Below are 17,100 nucleotides of genomic sequence, written 5' to 3'. Positions count from 1 at the left end.
TCTGCATTCTCTGAGCAGGGCTGGCAGCCCTTTATAAATGGCGCCAGGGTACTGTGCACAGACCTGTTGAACGTTGAGAGAATGGAATCCGTTCCTGTTCATGAATGCCCCTGGTTGCTCTGCTGGTGCCTTGATGGCCACATGGGTGCAATTGACATCTGCCTGCACCTGACTGAGTCCAGCGATGGAGGCAAATCACTGCTCTCTGTGAGTGTGTCCCATCAGTGGTGAACTCAGTATAATCCGACGCCCTCTCAAACAGGGCATCTGTGACCTCCCGTATGCTGTGATGGGCAGCTGATTGCGAGATGCCAGTGAGATCCACTGCCACTCCTGGCAAGGACCCAGAGGCAAAAAAGTTCAGCGCTGCTGTCACTTTAATGAAAATTAGCACTGGACTGATTTTTCTTTTTCTAAACCACGGACATTTGAGTCTGTTTATTGCATCATTCCCAAGTAAAGTCTTTGTTGAAGTTGACAAATTCAACAACAACTTTCATTTATATAGGACCTTTAACATAGGAAACCATCCCAAGGTGCAACACAAGGGGTGAATAAAAGCTTGGACAATGAGGAAGGTCTTAAGGAGGGCCTTAAAGCGAGATTTGAGTACCGATTTAGGATCAAAGCAGGAATCATCCTTATCTGTGGTTCAGCACCACACCAGGCAGATCACTAAAACACTGGGCCAAATTGGATCAAGGAGGTCATGAGTTTTCACATGACAACATTATACTTTACATAATGACCCAACTCCCTCTGCCATATAACAGGGAGAGCTGGCATTTGACAGATAGGGGTAGGGTTGGATTGAAACTGTTGTTTCAGGATTAGTATTTTAGTCACTCATACAAAAGCAAAATACTGCAGATGCTGGAAACCTTAAAAATAGAAAATGCTGGAATACTCAGTAGGCCTGGCAGTATTTGTGGAGAGAGAAACAAAATTAACATTTCAGGTCAATGATCTTTCATCAGAAGAGTTTTCACCCTGTTTCTCTCTGCACAGATGTTGCCAGACCTGCTGAGCATTTCCAGCATTTTCTGTTCATTCTTTCGTCACTCAGTTGCTTTGCTGAAGGCCCTTGTATAAAAGGGATATTTGCACGTGCTGAATTTTTATAACTAATATTCTTGTAATACTCGAATAAACATGTAAGGGGTTAACTCTTAAGGTTCTACCCAGTATTGATTTTTAACAGAAAGCTTGAATTAGTCCGTTTGCCAGATATTTCACAAGATACAGTTTCTTTTTGGGCGACACAATAGTAGTTTAAAGTGTTAATCATCTGGGGGCATGATTTACACTACTAAACTTCTAATAGTATTATCAGAGATGACCCCTTTGTACCACAGCACTTTAAGAAATGGGAGCAGGAAGCCATTCAGCCCTTTAAGCCTGCTCTTCTACCTCAAATGCAAACTCCTATCCAGTCCCCATATCCCTTGATTCCCTGAGACTCCAAAGATCTATTGCTCTCCATCTTGCATATACTCAATGACTGAGCATCCACAGCCCTCTGGGGTAGAGAATTCCAAAGCCTCACAACCATTTGAGTGAAGAAATGTCTCCTCATCTCATTGATAAATGGCCGAACCCTGATCCAGAGACTATGACTCCTAGTTCTAGACTTTTCAGCAAGGGGAAACATCCTCTCAGCATCTACTCTGTCAAGCCCTCTAAGAATTTAATACTTTGAAAATGTTATTTTATTCAGTCTCCTGGAAGCCCCCTGGTCACACACAAAGAGAGACAGACATCAAGCTGGCAGAGACTTGCTTGACAGCTGTTGCTGAGACCAGTGGCAAAAGGAGCAGGCCCTCAGTTGGCTGGAGCCATCTGTAATTGACAGTTTGACACACAGAGACTTCATCTCAGTTCTCAGTGGAGAGAGTGGAAACAAGCAGTCAATTGTGAGGGCAGATCAAACTCAGCAGTGGGCAAGGCTTTCTGGTTTTAAAGTTCTGTGGCATCGGATAAGCAAAGCTCAGCTAGTTTGCGGTTATAGGAAGTAAATGCAAGGTTAGAGACTATGATGATGATTTTTGTATTCTGGATCGGGTGGGGAGTGGCTGGTTCAACCTCCTGGTTTGCCCACCTGATAGCATCAGTGGGAGGCCAGATCAATTTTCATGCTGGTAGAATTGATGAGTTGCACGCATTGATGGCTAAATCCGGTGGCTCCCCCATGTAGTTGAACTAGAAATTTCACACTGAATGTTGGTGGGGGTGGTGAGGGCTATCTGGGGGTGGTGGGGGGACACAGAGGATCTGTCCGTCAATGAGTGACTTTTATAGGACCAGGAAGCGATTCAAGCACCTCCTAGCTCAACAAAATTCTTGTAAAAAAAGGTTCTTGTAAACTTTTTTTGAGCATTCTGTATTCTTTTAAGGACGGCTGGTTTTGCAGCTCTGGGTCCTAAACACGCCATAAGACCCCGATATGAATATATTAATGAGGTTCCCGCTTGTTCTGGGTAGAAACGTGGTCACCTAGACAGAGGCTCAAAATTGCAATGGGTGAGCCTCAGGTGGCAAGTGGGCGGTAGTTTTCTTTTGACCTTTTCATCTTGCATTATGCTGAAGAATGGGTACAGTCATGAGATGAAAATTGCTTCTTATATTCAGAAAGTGAGAGAGTCTTTGTTGTTTAACATGTAACAGAAGCGTTGGGAAAATATATATCACTATGTGAAACTGAACTTTTCGTTCAACTATCTCATTTACATAAAACCATTTGTTGGTTTAAAGTCTGCCTTTTGTATCTGGTCAGAGGGCTTATGCAGTGTGTTGTCCAGAAAGAAGAGAATTCACACGGTGGCGCAAAAGAAATTACAGCAACCGATGTACAGAGTAAGGCCTCTCTGTTGAGATTTCTGAGCCTTATGACTGTTGTTCTATATATTGGCAAGATAAAGGTGCACTCCACATCTTAGGGGATGTGAGGTCCACTTATGGAAGGAACTTGTGTTGGAGGATCTTAAAACATAGCTAGCATACAAAACCACAAACTGGAACATTCCTTTTATATTAAAGAGTTACACCTTTGACTACACCACTATAAAGTAAATAAGAAGCACCTTAAAAGGACACTGCCTGCACCTTCAGAGGTGTCAGTAATGCAGGCCACAGCCATGAATAACTGTTGCTAGGCCACTTTTTGTTCTGGATGCAGGCAGACACTCAGTCCTCCTTCAGCCATCACAGAAAATCCATAGCCAGACTGAGAAATGCAGTGGGTAACTGGAGAGCAATTTTCTCAATGTATGTTGACAGGACTGTTACAATGCTGAATAACTGCTGCATACTTTGGAAGGGAATGGGTGAGAGTTAAACTCAGAACTACAAGATGCAATATACAGTATTAAAAATAACAGTGGCAGATTTAGATGTCAAGGTCCGTGTCGACATGCATATCTTTTTCTAGTATTACTGTACAAACTGCGTAACTGAGATCTTTTTTCTTCCAGCCAAAGTCTTATAACTAATTTGTGTGTGCATGCTCAGTGATTGCACACTACAATCATTACCACAGCTGGAAGAATTATAACAGCACCTTCCAAACCCGTGACCTCTACCACATAGAAGGACAAGGACAGCAGATGCATGGGAACACCACCACCTGCAACTTCCCCTTTAAAGCACACGCCATCATGACTTGGAACTATATCATTGTTTCATCACTGTCGTTGCGTCAGAATCCTAGAACTCCCTTCCTAACAGCACTGTGGGAGCACCCATTGATGGCCTGCAGCGGTTCAAGAAGGCAGCTCACCACAACCTTCTCAAGGGCAATTAGGGATGGGCAATAAATGCTGGCCTGGCCAGTGATGTCTACATCCCATGAATGGGGAAAAAAAATAACTAACCCCCTCCACCCCCACCCCTCCCCCAACACCCCAGGGGGGAGCATAGTGGTGCTTAGGAGACAGAAGCCTGCCAGACTGACCGTGAAGTCCAATATTGTATCGTGTGATCACCTGAAAATTAGACACATACATTTCCCAGAAATATTAGATCACTGGATAGTGATAAGGAGCATGAATCTCAGCTGCTTTTTCTCTACTTCTGAAGCAGTGGTAGAGCCCCAGCTGTTATGTTACCTAAGAACGGACAAATCAATGTGGATTGCGAATCAAATCTAACACCGAATGCAGGATTTTGATCCCCTGCCGGGGCCAGGGACGGAGGTGGGCGGGAACTAAAAATAGTCCTGCCAACCAGCATGATGGTTCACCGGCTCCATCCCACCTCCAGGCCATTTTTGCGGAGGCGGGATGTGGGGAGGGGTGGCAGGGCAGGTAGCCAGCCCAGCTCATTAAGAGACTATTCAGGCCAATTAAAGGAGCCAACTAGGATTTTCCAATTGGCCTCCAGGTTTCCACAGGTGTCGTGGACGAGTTTAGCCCTAGGTGTTAGATTTGATTTGCAATCCATATTGATTTGACTGATCTCAGCCAACCTAACAGCTGGGGCTCTACCACTGGTTCGGGGTGAGAGAAAAGGCAGCTGAGATTCAAGCTCCCTATCACTATCCAGTGATCTACTATTTCTGGGAACTGCATGTGTCTAAATTTTCAGGTGATCAGGCGATGCAATATTGGACGTCATGGTCAAATAATTTATCAACACTCATTGTCAAGGCGAACACATGAAGATATCACAGGCTGGCTGGCTCCCATAGGGCTGCATCCAGCATGAGTTAGCTCATGCTCACTCAAGGAGGGGGAAATTTAACAGAGGCCTTTTACTTTCTCCATGGATGCTGAGATAACCATGCCGCCTAAAGCATTCCTTCATTTTTCCTCAGTGGATAGTAAAGGAATTTAGGGAATAGCGATAAATTACAGGTCTGGCCCTAGCCCGCAGTTGGGTGGGCTCTGAAGGGAGGCCCAAAGACATGGGGACAGGGTTTTGCCCCCATTTGGAGGGGGGGGGGGGAAGCGCAAACATTCATGCTGCCAGCTTAAGTGCCGGTTTGCTGGCACCAACCTGACCCTAGGACATTTTCTTGAAGGCAAAATCGGGGTCAGAAGGGCTATCCGTCCGCAATCGTTGGGTGGCCGGTTAAGGTGTGTTAATGGCGTATTAAGGCCTATTGACAGAGGCCGAATTGAATTTTCCAGTCAGCCAGTGGGCCCCCTAAGGCATTGGAAACTAAGCCATCTACCTGGAAGCAGCCTCCCGGTGACAGACTGGGTGGGCGGGGGGGAGGGTGGGGGGCCGCAGGGCTCCAGGCAGGCTTAGAGGCCCTCCCCGCCTGCCTGGCCGCAGGCCGCCCTGTGGAAGGGCTCCCCCTCCACAATGGTGGCCTGGCTGTAGAGGCCATTTTTTAAATTAAAACTTTTAAAAGTTGCAAAGAGGATGCCTGAAGATGGAGGCACCCTCTCATTCTCTTACCTGATCTGCAGGCAGTTGCTCCTTCTGAGCTGGAGGGCCTCCCACCCGCTGTCCTTAATCAGACGGCAAATCCACCCTCTGGCGACTAATTGGCCATTTCAGGGAAAATCATTGCGGTTGATTGTTTCCCACAGAATGTGGGGTCGTGACACTCATTTGATACCCATGTCGGGCCCTTGACCCAAAACTCCAAAGCCTGCCTGTGAAGTAGCAATTCTGCCATGGGTCAAAGGTGAAGGGATCATGAGCCATATTCTTAGTGTAGGTGCCTTATGGAGAGGAAGGCACCATAGTAACTTTAAAAAAAAATAAATCAGTACTTGGCAAAATGAAATGAAAGGGTACAAGGTATTTGTGAAATCTTTTAACAATATATTGTTTTTGCCTTCTACATATCAGGATGAATCATTTTATACGCACATATATATATATATATATATATATTTATATTTCCGCCCGGCAATTTAAATGAGCCGCCGCATTTAATATCGCGAGGGTTCCGCGATGTACGGCCTGCACATGCGGGCCGCCATTGTTTACGGCCACCGGCCAATAGAGCTTTCAGACTCAAACTCAGGATAACTGGTATGACCAAACATAATTTTATCAAGATGAGCAACATTCAAACACCATTGTCTACCAATGAGCACACATTCAGAGACATTGGGCTGGATTTTACCCTAGGCGGACGGGAGCCATCCACCGACTGAAAAGTCGGTGCTGAACCTGCTTCCACCTGGCCTGGAGATCCGAACCGTATTTTGCGGTCCCTGGGCTTTAAATGGTCTGAGGCAGGACTTCCACCTGCTTGAGGTAGGAAGTCCCGCCTAATGGAGCTGCTGGCCAATCAGCGGGCCGGCTGCTCTCTGTCCCAGCAGTGCCACTGGGAGTGGTGGCCACTGCTGGGACTGCAACCAGCATCGCGAAGATGATGTTGGGGAACCCCAAAACGCAGGTAAGTTTTTGTTGCCTCGCCTGGGTGTTCAGTCGGGCTCTGGCGAGGCAAGTGTGATTGACTTGGGGGATGGGGGGGGTGCGTGTTGGGTGTTGCAGGTGGTTGGGGCATCGGGGGCAGCTCTTCGTCGGGCACAGGGAGCCCAATCATAACCGGCGGCTTTTCCCGGGCCTGGCCGCCCGACCAGCCATGGGTAAAATCCCTGTGGAAGTGGGCAGAGGCCCTTAAGTGGTTGTTAACTGGCCACTTAAGGGCCATGATAGGCCTGGGGCAGGCGGGCCGTTTTCAGCCGCCGCAGCCCTGCGTAAACTGGCAGCGGAGGTGGGAGTGGGTCGGGAAGGGTCCCCCTAGCCTCCCACTCCATTTTACACCCCTCCCCCCCCGCCACCTTCCTGCTCTTTGGGGGGGTGTAAAATTCCGGCCCTTGTCTGAAAACACCAGGAGACAGCAGCTTTGGTCATCTGACAGAAACCAAGCCTAATAAGGTTTATCTTTTTTTAAAAAAGGAGACTTTTCCTGTGCAGAAAGCAGAGCAGAGATAGAAGGGAGGCTGAGCAGAGAGATCTATTCCAGCCAAGAAAAGAACCCTGTCAAATTCCATCTTTACAAACTACCTAGAGGCAGAGATGAAGAGGTGATCTTTGAAAACTCCCCATCTGAGAGATTGAAACCGGATCTTCACCATTGGATAGTAACTGAGATTTAACCAAGGAAGTCTACAGCAAAACATCCATCCAGCTGAAACTTTCCAAAGCTTGACTCCAGTGAACCAGAAGAAAAGGAAGAACAGGCCTGCATCATTCAAATTTTCCTCCCGGGTAAACAAATTTTACAATGAACTCTTTAAAAACACCAGAACTAAATGCATGCAATCTTTCAATCTCTATCTTTTCTCATGTTTGTGCATGTGTTTGTAGTTGTGAATTTTCTTTTTTTAAATCTACGAGAAAACCTGCCATTTGTCTGTTTATTGCCCATTAAAATGCTCAAGGGTTAAAAACACAATTCTACTAAAACTGTCTGCAGTCAGTCGAGAGGTGAAAAGGGAAACCACCCCTATTATTTGCTACCTGTCCATAACAGTGTGGAGTTGGTTACTCCCCAGTATCTACACTTTAGGCCCTCATGAGATTGTAAAGACCTGCTCCATATAACAGGCTGGAAATCAATTTATTAATGAAATGCTACCTTGCTCTAATTTAAGGCATTTTATTGCAAACCAAATTAATTTTTCTACTTCATGTGGTCAAATTCCCTGAAGGTCATGCATGCACTTGCTGCAGAATTGCCACAGTTATTCAAAAAACAATATAAGAAACCAGGACTATGTCTTTCTTCTGACTCTCATCTGCGTCTTGACAAAACACTGACTCTTGCTGTGGTTTGTTTCCTCTGGCAGCTCCAATATCTTGTCTCAGTGGCCATTCTTCATGTAGCAGCCTACAAATTGGTGGGGGCGGACATCGCAGCCTAGGTTGAAGCTGATCTTCACTTTCTGTTTGCATATGTACTGAATGGCAGAAAGTAAAAACTCTGACTGATTTTTCTCTTCTAACCCCAGAGCAGTGAAGGCAACTGTAATGCCCTAAATCATGTGCTGCCTGAGATCAGGTAACTCAGCAACAAACCAGGATTCAACTTTTTTTTGGCTTAGTACTACACTAATCAGTGTCTTTACTCCCTACACCATTGGAGAAGCTAACCCCAAAACGCACTTAATAAGCCATTTGCAGTTTAAGGCAAGGACTTTGAACAGAGTCAACCAGGTAGCTACACCGACTGACACAAAATTCAACCTCGGAGGTATGCCCAGGGAACTGACTGACTCAACACCTGGCTATGCCTGGAGTTTGGGGAGAAAATGGTGTGGGAGAGGAGAAAGAGTCAGAAATGTGTATTTGCTTTACCTCAGCAAAGTTTTTGCTGTTAGTGTGCTTTCCTAGTATTTGTCAGTGCCCATTAAAATGGGTGGACTCCTCTGGGGCACAGGCAACTTATTCCTGCCAGTGATATCACCAGAATGGTTTCGGAAGGAAGTGGACCCAAAATGTCAGTGCTCCGTTTCCTCTTAAAAAAAATTGCTTGGCAGTTTTTTTTTTTAGATAGAGATCGCAGGAGCACTTTCAACAGAAAGTACTCCACTCAGATTTCCCGAGCACTTTAAGGTATATAGTCAGATTATGTTAATTAAAATGGAATACTATTATAAGTGCAGCTTGTTGAGCCTTATTAAAACAAAATGTTAATTGCTTTCAATAAATCAGGATCATGGACAATTTTCATCAAGGAATTAATTTGCCCTTTGGACTATTTTTCGATAAGCACCAAATTAAGTCTTTGCTGGACAATTGACAAGCACGAACTTTTACAAACACATAATTTTCCAGTCATAAATGCTAATAGCTCCCAGGTTATGGAAACTTAACAATTGAGTCCCATTGGGGCGAATAATATGAGATCACTACACAGTGGTGTCTGATTTCAATGAGTGTAGTTGTGCAGCACAATTATAGGATTTACTTGGATTTTAAATTTTGAGCAGGGACAGCATAATTTTTTAACTAGAGAAACTTCAATGAGGGCCTGAAGTCCATTGACAGGACAGCACAAGGGTTGAAACTGAGGAAGTGGACAAAGTAAATCAGGAATGTTCCTCCTCAAATACTGCCATCGGAGCTTTAGCCTGCACCTTGCAGACAGCACCTCAGTTTAGCAATTCATCCATCGGATGGCACCTCTAAAAGTGCAGCACTCCCTCAGTAGTGCATTTGATTTTCAGAGGAATTTTGGTCTGTTACATGAACCTTCTGACTCAGAGGCGGTGGAGCTACCAACTAAGTGAACTAGGCACATGGGTAATTTTGGTGCCAGTTTTTGTAGGTTTTAATAGTTGTCAATCAAAATGGCAGCCAAAAGCACTTTCATTATACAGAATATATTACAAATGGCTATTGAAGCCAATTCAATCATAATATCGGAGAGGTGGTTAGATTAAAAACTTGAAGAAAAATATTTTTATAGGGAAAGAGCAGGAAAATGGGACTAGAATTGTAAGGTAGAACCAGCAATGGGACAAGAGCAGTGGACCTTTTTTTATTTATTCATGGGATGTGGGTGTCACTGGAAAGTCCAGCATTTGTTGCCCATCCCTAATTGCCTTTGAACTGAGTGGCTTGCTAGGCCATTTTAGAGGGCAGTTAAGAGTCAACCACATTGCTGTGGGTCTGGAGTCACATGTAGACCAGACCAGGTAAGGACAGCAGATTTCCTTCCCTACAGGACATTAGTGAACCAGATGGGGTTTTACGACAATTGATGAAAGTTTCATGGTGCCATTATTGAGACTAACTTTCAATTCCAGAATTTTTTACATTAAATTAATTGAATTTAAATTCCATCAGCTGCTATGGTGGGATTTGAACCCATGTCCTTAGGGCATTAGCCTTGCCTCCTGATTACTAGTCCAGTAACATTAACACTGCAGCACCATTGCCATTCAGTGGAAGCTACATGTATTAATACACAGGGCCCTGTTCTTTGCAGACAGAAAGAACATGTACACACATTGTGCCTGTTTCAGCGAAACAAAATAAGTGACAGCCTTTCGCTGGTTCACTCCTCAGGGCAATGCCTTGACCAGAGTCAAGCTGACTGGTTTAAATTTCAAACAAAGCTTGGCAGTTAACTGTCAATCACTACAAACTTGTGTATTCTCCATGGCAACACCTCTACCAATCAGAGTTCACTTGCCAACCAATCAGCACTCTCTTCTCATACGGTATAAAGTTGTTGTTTTCCCTTTCATTGGTATTCTTGCAGATTGTCCTGATGAGTGCAAGACGAAAAGCTTTGAAATCATGTCTCTATTTTCAGCAATTCTCATAACTTTCTGCTTTCTCTCCTTGCAGAAGAAGAGAACACAAAACCTTGGGGAGAGGCAGATGGTATATCCAACAGCTGTATGCGGGGTTTCCCACTTGCCTTCACTCTGCCCGGGATTATACATGGAAGGCAGTGGGATGATATAAGGATCCCGACGTGATCTGTTTTAGGAGATTTAACACTCCATACGTAACCAAATCTACCTATTCTTACCTGTGAAAATTCCCCCATTCTCTCCTTGGGCTGAATTTTTAAATCTCGCCACCAATCTTGGTGGTGAGCTTCAAAAGAGGCAAGGCGCATGTGCGAGATGTATGCCACGGAGCCACCGCGATATTTTGTATGGCGGCTAATTTACATGGAGGGGATGGAATGCCCACCCCTGATAACGTAGAGGGAGCGGCCATTCCATCTCCGGCAATGGCATCTGGCGCCACTGCGCAGGCACCGGCACCATTTTTAAAGGGCTTCAAGCCCTTCAGTTACATTTAAATATTTAAAGGTCCCAGGCTCTGGGAAATAAAAGTAAAATTTTAACACAACTTTGAATCCCTTCTCCCACCCCCGTCGAATGAGTAATCTATATATAAATTGCCCTCTCCTGCAGAAAAAAACTTTTATTCAGATCCTGAACGTCCCCCCGAACTTTATTACCTTTGACCCTTAATCCCTTTCCCACCATCCCCGCTACCAATAGGAAGAATTTTCCCCGCCACCCCCACCCCCACCCCGAACATGAAATCTTAATTCCTCCCCACTCCCCAAGGTGTTCGGCCTCGGATCTCCGAATGGAGATCTGAAGGCACGGGACTTCCAGCAACCGGCCAGAATATCGGCGTGGGAAGGTAAGTGTTTATTAATGTAATTTACATCGATTAACATAATGCAATTAGGTCCCCGTCGCCGAGCGGCAGAGGGTCCGCCCCGAGGCCCTTGGCGGGCCTCTCCTGCAGGTATTTTCCGGGCCCCCCTGCCACGATCCCCAATGTCGGAGGACTGATAAAATTCAGCCCCTTATCTACTCTGCCCAACTCTTTCCGAATTTTAACGACTCTTATCAGGTCACCTCTAAGTCTCCTCTCTTCTAAAGAAAAAAGCCCCAACCCGTTCAATCTTTCCCAATATCTGTAATCTCTCAGTTCCAGTACAATGTCTGTAAATAACCTGAGAAAGTCCTGTGCTTCTACGTTCTTTTTATACAATGGAGACCAGAACTGTGCTCAGTACTCCAAGTGTGGCTTGACCAGGGTCCTATAAGAGTTTAATGTACTTCACTGCTTTTGAATTTTACACCCCTAGAAATAAATCCCAATGCTTTGTGAGAATTTTAATTGTGATGCTGCTTTTAATGATTTGTTCACCTATGTCCTTAGTTCCCTTTGCTCTTCTACCGCATTCAGTTTCTTATTTCCTAAGGTGTAGCTGATGTTTCTATTTTCTCTGCCAAAGTGCATCACCTCACATTTATTTGGCGTGCAGTTCATTTGCAACTTAACTGCCCAGTCTGAAAGTTTTTAAATGTCTTTATATAATATGTTGCATTCTTCCACAGTCTACCTTCTCTTTCTAAGGCCGGAATTTTACAGCCCCCAAACAAGCGGGCTGGTGGCGGGGAGTGGGGTGTAAAATTAGTGGGAGGCGGGGGGCCATTCCTGATCTCCTCCCGCAACCTCTCCACTGAAATTTTACGCAGGGCGGCGGCGGCAAGAAATTAACTGGCACTTAAGGGCCTCCTCCTGCCGCCGCGGGTATGTTACCCTCAGCAGCCGTACAAAAGCGTCAACGACCCTACTTGCTGGTTGGGGGGACCCTCCTGATCGCGCACACTGTGCCCCATGGAGGGCTGCCTCGAAGCCCCAACCACCCCAACGCCCAACACTCACCCAGCCCCCCACTAACCGAACCCTCTTGCCTCGCTGGGGCCCGGCTGATTGTCCCTGGTGAGGCCCTAAAAACCTAAAACTCTCACCCAACAAAAAATTCTGGCCCATATCTCCATCTATATCCCACTGTTTGCAAATTTTGATATTGAGTTACTTGTTCCTAAGTCCAAATCATTAATGCAAATTCTGAACAACAGTGGTCCCAGCAATGACCCTGAGGAACACTGCTTTCTATGTTATAAAGCTCCAAGTTTCCACATTATGCATTTTGACAGAAGACCTGATTACATAAAGCTGTCTGCAAAATCAAAGACTACTGACCCTGTATTCACTATTGGTTTAAACATGCTATTTATTCCCATTTTCAAATCCATTTTCAAACTGGACTGCTACAGAAATAAAGACTTGTTTGGACATATGACTGACTGATGAACAATGTGCAGAACACAGTAGTCATTTTACAGTCATTATTTCTCCGATTCAGCTCATTTAGTTTCGATGGTGGAGCATATTCATTGTTGACAGTCATTGATTTGACCCAGATATGTTATATTGTTGCGTGAATCCATTTTGCAAATTGCTTTGTTTACAGGAATGAACATCAGATTTTAAACAAGTAGCTTAATCAGATTCACTTGATGTTGACAGACTCAGTAGCTAATACAACACAGAATCAAAAAAAACAGTTCAAAATAACACCACAACCACCAGAGTGAGCTTGGCTACCAGAAATGTTCTGCAAGGCACATCACTTGTTATACCCAGTTTAAGATGCTGTGTTGTTTTCTGGTTCCTTTTGTTAAAAGCAATGGGATGGAAGAATGGGATTGCATAGTGAGTTAAAGATAAGCCTTTCACCTCTGAGATCCGGGTTCAAATCTAGACCGCACATTTTTAAAATTCATTCATGGGATGTGGGTATTGCTGGCAAGGCCAGCATTTGTTCCCCATTCCTAATTGGCCTTAAGAAAGTAGTGGTGAGCCACTTTCTTGAATTGCTGCACTCTGTGTGTCGGTATACCCACAGTGCTGCTAGGGAGGGAGTTCCAGGATTTTGATCCAGTGACAATGAAGGAATAGCGATATAGTTCCAAGTTAGGATGGTGTGTGACTGGACGGAAACTTGCAGGTGGTGGTGTTCCCATGCATCCGCTGCCCTTGTCCTTCTAGATGTTCGAGGTCAAGGGTTTGGAAGGTGCTGTTGAAGAGGCCTTGGTGAGTTGCTGCAGTGCATCTCAGAGATGGTAAACACTACTGCCACTGTGCACCAGTGATAGAGGGAGTGAATGTTTAAGGTGGGAGGATGGGGTGCTGATCAAGCGGGCTGCTTTATCCTGGATGCTATTGAACTTCTTGAGTGTCGTGGGACCTATAATCATGCAGGCAAGTGGAAAGTATTTCATTACACTCCTTACTTGGACCTTGTAGATGGTGGAAAGGCTTTTGGGCACAAGGAGGTGAGTTACTCACTGCAGAATTCCCAGCCTCTGACCTGCTCTTTTAGACTCAGTATCTCAGTATTTATGTGACTGGTCTAGTTAAGTTTCTGGACAATGGTGGCCACCCCCCCCCCCCCCCCACCCCCCACCCCGCAGGATATTGCTGGTAGGGAATTTGATGATGGTAATACCATTCAATGTCAAGGGGAAATGGTTAGACTCTCTCTTGTTGGAGATATTCATTGCCTTACTTGACTGACATGAGCACTACTTGGCACTGATCAGGTCAAACCTGAATGTTGTTCAGGTCTTGCTGCATGCAGATAGGGACTGATGGGAGGATCCTCTGTCTGCTATCGTTGCAAAATAAATTTGAAGTCTCAATCCCGTTTTTAGTGCCTACAGACTTACAGAACAAAGCTGCTTCCTATTTGTCAATCGGGAAACCCATTGAATGGCTGCTATAGGGGATGTCACACTGCTCTGAGATAGGGTTGAGGGGTTTTACACTGTATCTAACCTTACTATACCTGACCTGAGTGTGCTTGATACTAACACTGCGTGGTGATTTTAACCTCACCTATCTTGCAGAAACCAGTTAAAACAGCCTGTGACTAACTCACCAATGTCCTGCATCGATCCCATTCTCTGCTATTTTAACCTGCTCTTTTGAGCAGCCAGCAAGGGTATCCTCCTTAAAGTGGCAGGGTCCTTCTTTAAGTAGGCAGATTGAGGTCTATTGATATCAGCAAGCCTCCTCTGCAATTTTAACTATGGCCTCAGTGAGGAATCCCTTGTGGATTTTCCACTAGACAAAGACCACGTGAAGCAGACTTGGGCCCAGAAGATGCCTAAACAGAGTGCTCTTATGAGCTGTTTAAGAAAAGTTTAGGCCTCCCCTGCCTCAGGCTCCCCCCATTTTCCTCCTCTGAGACCGTCCCCATGACTTACCTTGTTGCCAGTGACTCTTCTTTTGGTCCTGGCCAATGATTTGCCACCCAGAAATCCACTCCCACCTGCCAGCCAACTGCCATTTCCTATCTGTTTTGGGCGACAGCAGACTGGAGACATGTAGGTGAAGCCCAGGAGTTAAAATTGCCAAGGCTTTAGCCTGCTGAGTCAGAGAAGTTTGTGCTCCCTTTGCTCCCCACACTACACCCCCTGCCTCCCCCACCCACCACTCAATTTCTACTCCTGGTTAAAATTAACATCCTTCAGCTCCATAAGCAAAAAATTCACCAAAAGATACACTGTCCACCGATTAAATTCTGAATATTGAGGTATTTTCGGATATCAATATATATGACAGTTAAATACAATTTTAAAATATATATCAGTGTTTAAATCAGCATCTTTAGACCATTAGGCCAGGCATTCCTATCTACATTTTGGTTGATCTTTAACCCACAAACTTGGTTTCTCACCATATCACTCTATTCATTCTCAATTTAGAAACACATATATTTTCCATTTAGATCCATTTATATTGTTTACTTCAATGGTCTTCCATAATAACTTGTCCTATAAATCTCTTACATTTCTGTCCTCCCTCCTTAGTCCTAACTTTCTAATTTGTAACAGGTGTTCCCTGGTGTTTGAACCCGATATGCCAGAGAGAACCATTTGCCTGGATCAGTTTTGTCCATTTCCTTCATAATCTTGAAAAAGTCAGTTAGGTCATTCCAAAGTCTTTTGTTCAAAAGAAAACAAGCCCAAATTATGTAACCTTTGCTCTTTACTGCAATTCGTTATACCTTCAATAATCTTGCTTGTTCTTCTCTGTACCTCTTCAAGGACAGTAATATCTTTCCAAGATTAAAACTGCACTTTGAATTCCAGATGAAGTCTGGTCAATATCTCATGTGTATAAAAAGACATGTTTCACCAGAACTATTATCACTTAAATACTAAATTGTTTATTCACAAAATCTGGAAGGCTGGAATGTGCATTTTGCTATTGGAAAAAATACTTACCTATTGGAGGGGGTGGAGAATATGGCAAGCACAATCGTGTGCCCATTAATCCGGATGATGTCTGTAACTGCCTGAAGGACATTGAAGTAGAAGTGGGAGTCTCCTGGCACCGAGCAGTTCAAGCGCGCTTTCAAGAAGGATGTCCACTGCTTCTCGAGCACCCGCTGGGAACCACCCATGTCATTCTTACAGACGCGAGCAACTCTGGAGAGAACGACCTACAAGTGAGAAAGAGAAACATTGGTGGAATTTTCATCTGTTAGTCAGGTGCCCTTGAGGTTGTTACTTTCCAATTTTCTCCCTCCCTCTCCTGAAGGCACTTATTCATTTTGGGCTACAGTTCCACAGGGACCGGCTGCTCTTTAGTACTTCGTCAAAGTAGCAATTCTTCAAGTGAGCCTAAATGGTGAGAGTCAGTGACTAATCTATCATAGAGGGCATCACAGGCAATCCTGATCTTCACTTCACTTTCCAGATGGGAACAATGAAATGTGATCAGGTGCAAGAATCCCAGTTGAATTTCAACTCTTCTTCCCCTCCAGCCCAGTGTCTCTGAGGCCAACTGTAGCACCCTACCACCATTCTAGTTGAGAGCAGCTAATTCAAGATGGACTGGGATTGAACTTGGTACCTTCCTCCTCTGGATAAATCATGTCCTACACTGCATGCTGCATTTACCATCTATGCAGGTCCATCTACACACCCAACTCAAGCTGTGGTCAGTCCTTTTTAATTTTTAAAATTCACATCATCAACACAGGGCTAATACTTACAGAATATTTACACGTAGAGCCATAAGGCTGCATTAAAAAAAAAATTCAAAAAAGCATATGCCAAGTAGAATTGAATCATACTTGGTAGTTGTGTAGATTAGGATCAGAACCAGGCTCCAGTGACACCCACCAAAACAAACTGCGGTTCAGACAATGAATTTCCTTAAGCAACATCCGATCGAATAGGTGGCTGGGACTGAGACTGGGAATTGTAGACAAGTATATATATAGTGTGTAAACTGAGATGATCAAAGACTCCATAGGACATGAGGGCTCTGTTGCTATTGGTGGAGAGGAGTCTGCAGAGGAAAACAAGTCATGAATGAATAGTGAAGAGGATAGGGTAAATTGTACATGGACTGGGGTAGGGTCCATGGGGTAGGTATTTTGTGGAAGACGTGGGCTTGATGGACTGAATGGCCTCTTTCATTCCTTGCCATATTAATATTTAATGTGACAGTAAGTATGTGCAATTAGGTTATCAAATTGATTGAATTTCAATAAAAAATTGCTACTTTCCCCAAAAAATCTGATAGCTTGTAGAGGTACAGGTCCTCGGGTGTTGGCCGCTCCCTGGTAACCTGCTCAAGTGATCATTCTTTCTGCATTAGTCTGGACATCAAGATCAGGCAGTTCAACATGGTGACTATCACAGTTGAACCTGACCTGTTCCTCATTCAATGTACAACATATGCATTTCTAGGAGGAGGTTGCTGGATCAACCAGGAGCAAGAACCCTGGAGAATATTCCTCTCCTGAACCCAGGGGCACAGAATCAGTGTGGTGCTCTCCTT

The 17,100-nt window shown here is 44.7% G+C and overlaps 1 protein-coding gene across 3 annotated transcripts in view; it reads right to left on the bottom strand.

Annotated features, from left to right (window-relative positions):
- The window catches only part of sema6bb (sema domain, transmembrane domain (TM), and cytoplasmic domain, (semaphorin) 6Bb), a 578,950-nt gene that overhangs the window by 93,189 nt on the left and 468,661 nt on the right, over positions 1-17,100 (bottom strand). For all 3 annotated transcript variants that reach the window (XM_068016533.1, XM_068016532.1, XM_068016534.1), the window contains one exon: positions 15,534-15,751. In XM_068016533.1, coding sequence (XP_067872634.1) covers positions 15,534-15,751 — 218 coding nt within the window. The remainder of the gene's footprint in view (positions 1-15,533; positions 15,752-17,100) is intronic.

The sequence above is a fragment of the Heterodontus francisci genome, chromosome 36, assembly GCF_036365525.1.
Source record: "Heterodontus francisci isolate sHetFra1 chromosome 36, sHetFra1.hap1, whole genome shotgun sequence".
Classification (NCBI taxonomy): Eukaryota; Metazoa; Chordata; class Chondrichthyes; order Heterodontiformes; family Heterodontidae; genus Heterodontus; species Heterodontus francisci.
Note: the sequence above shows the minus strand (reverse complement) of the source record. Positions and strands in the feature narration are given on the sequence as shown.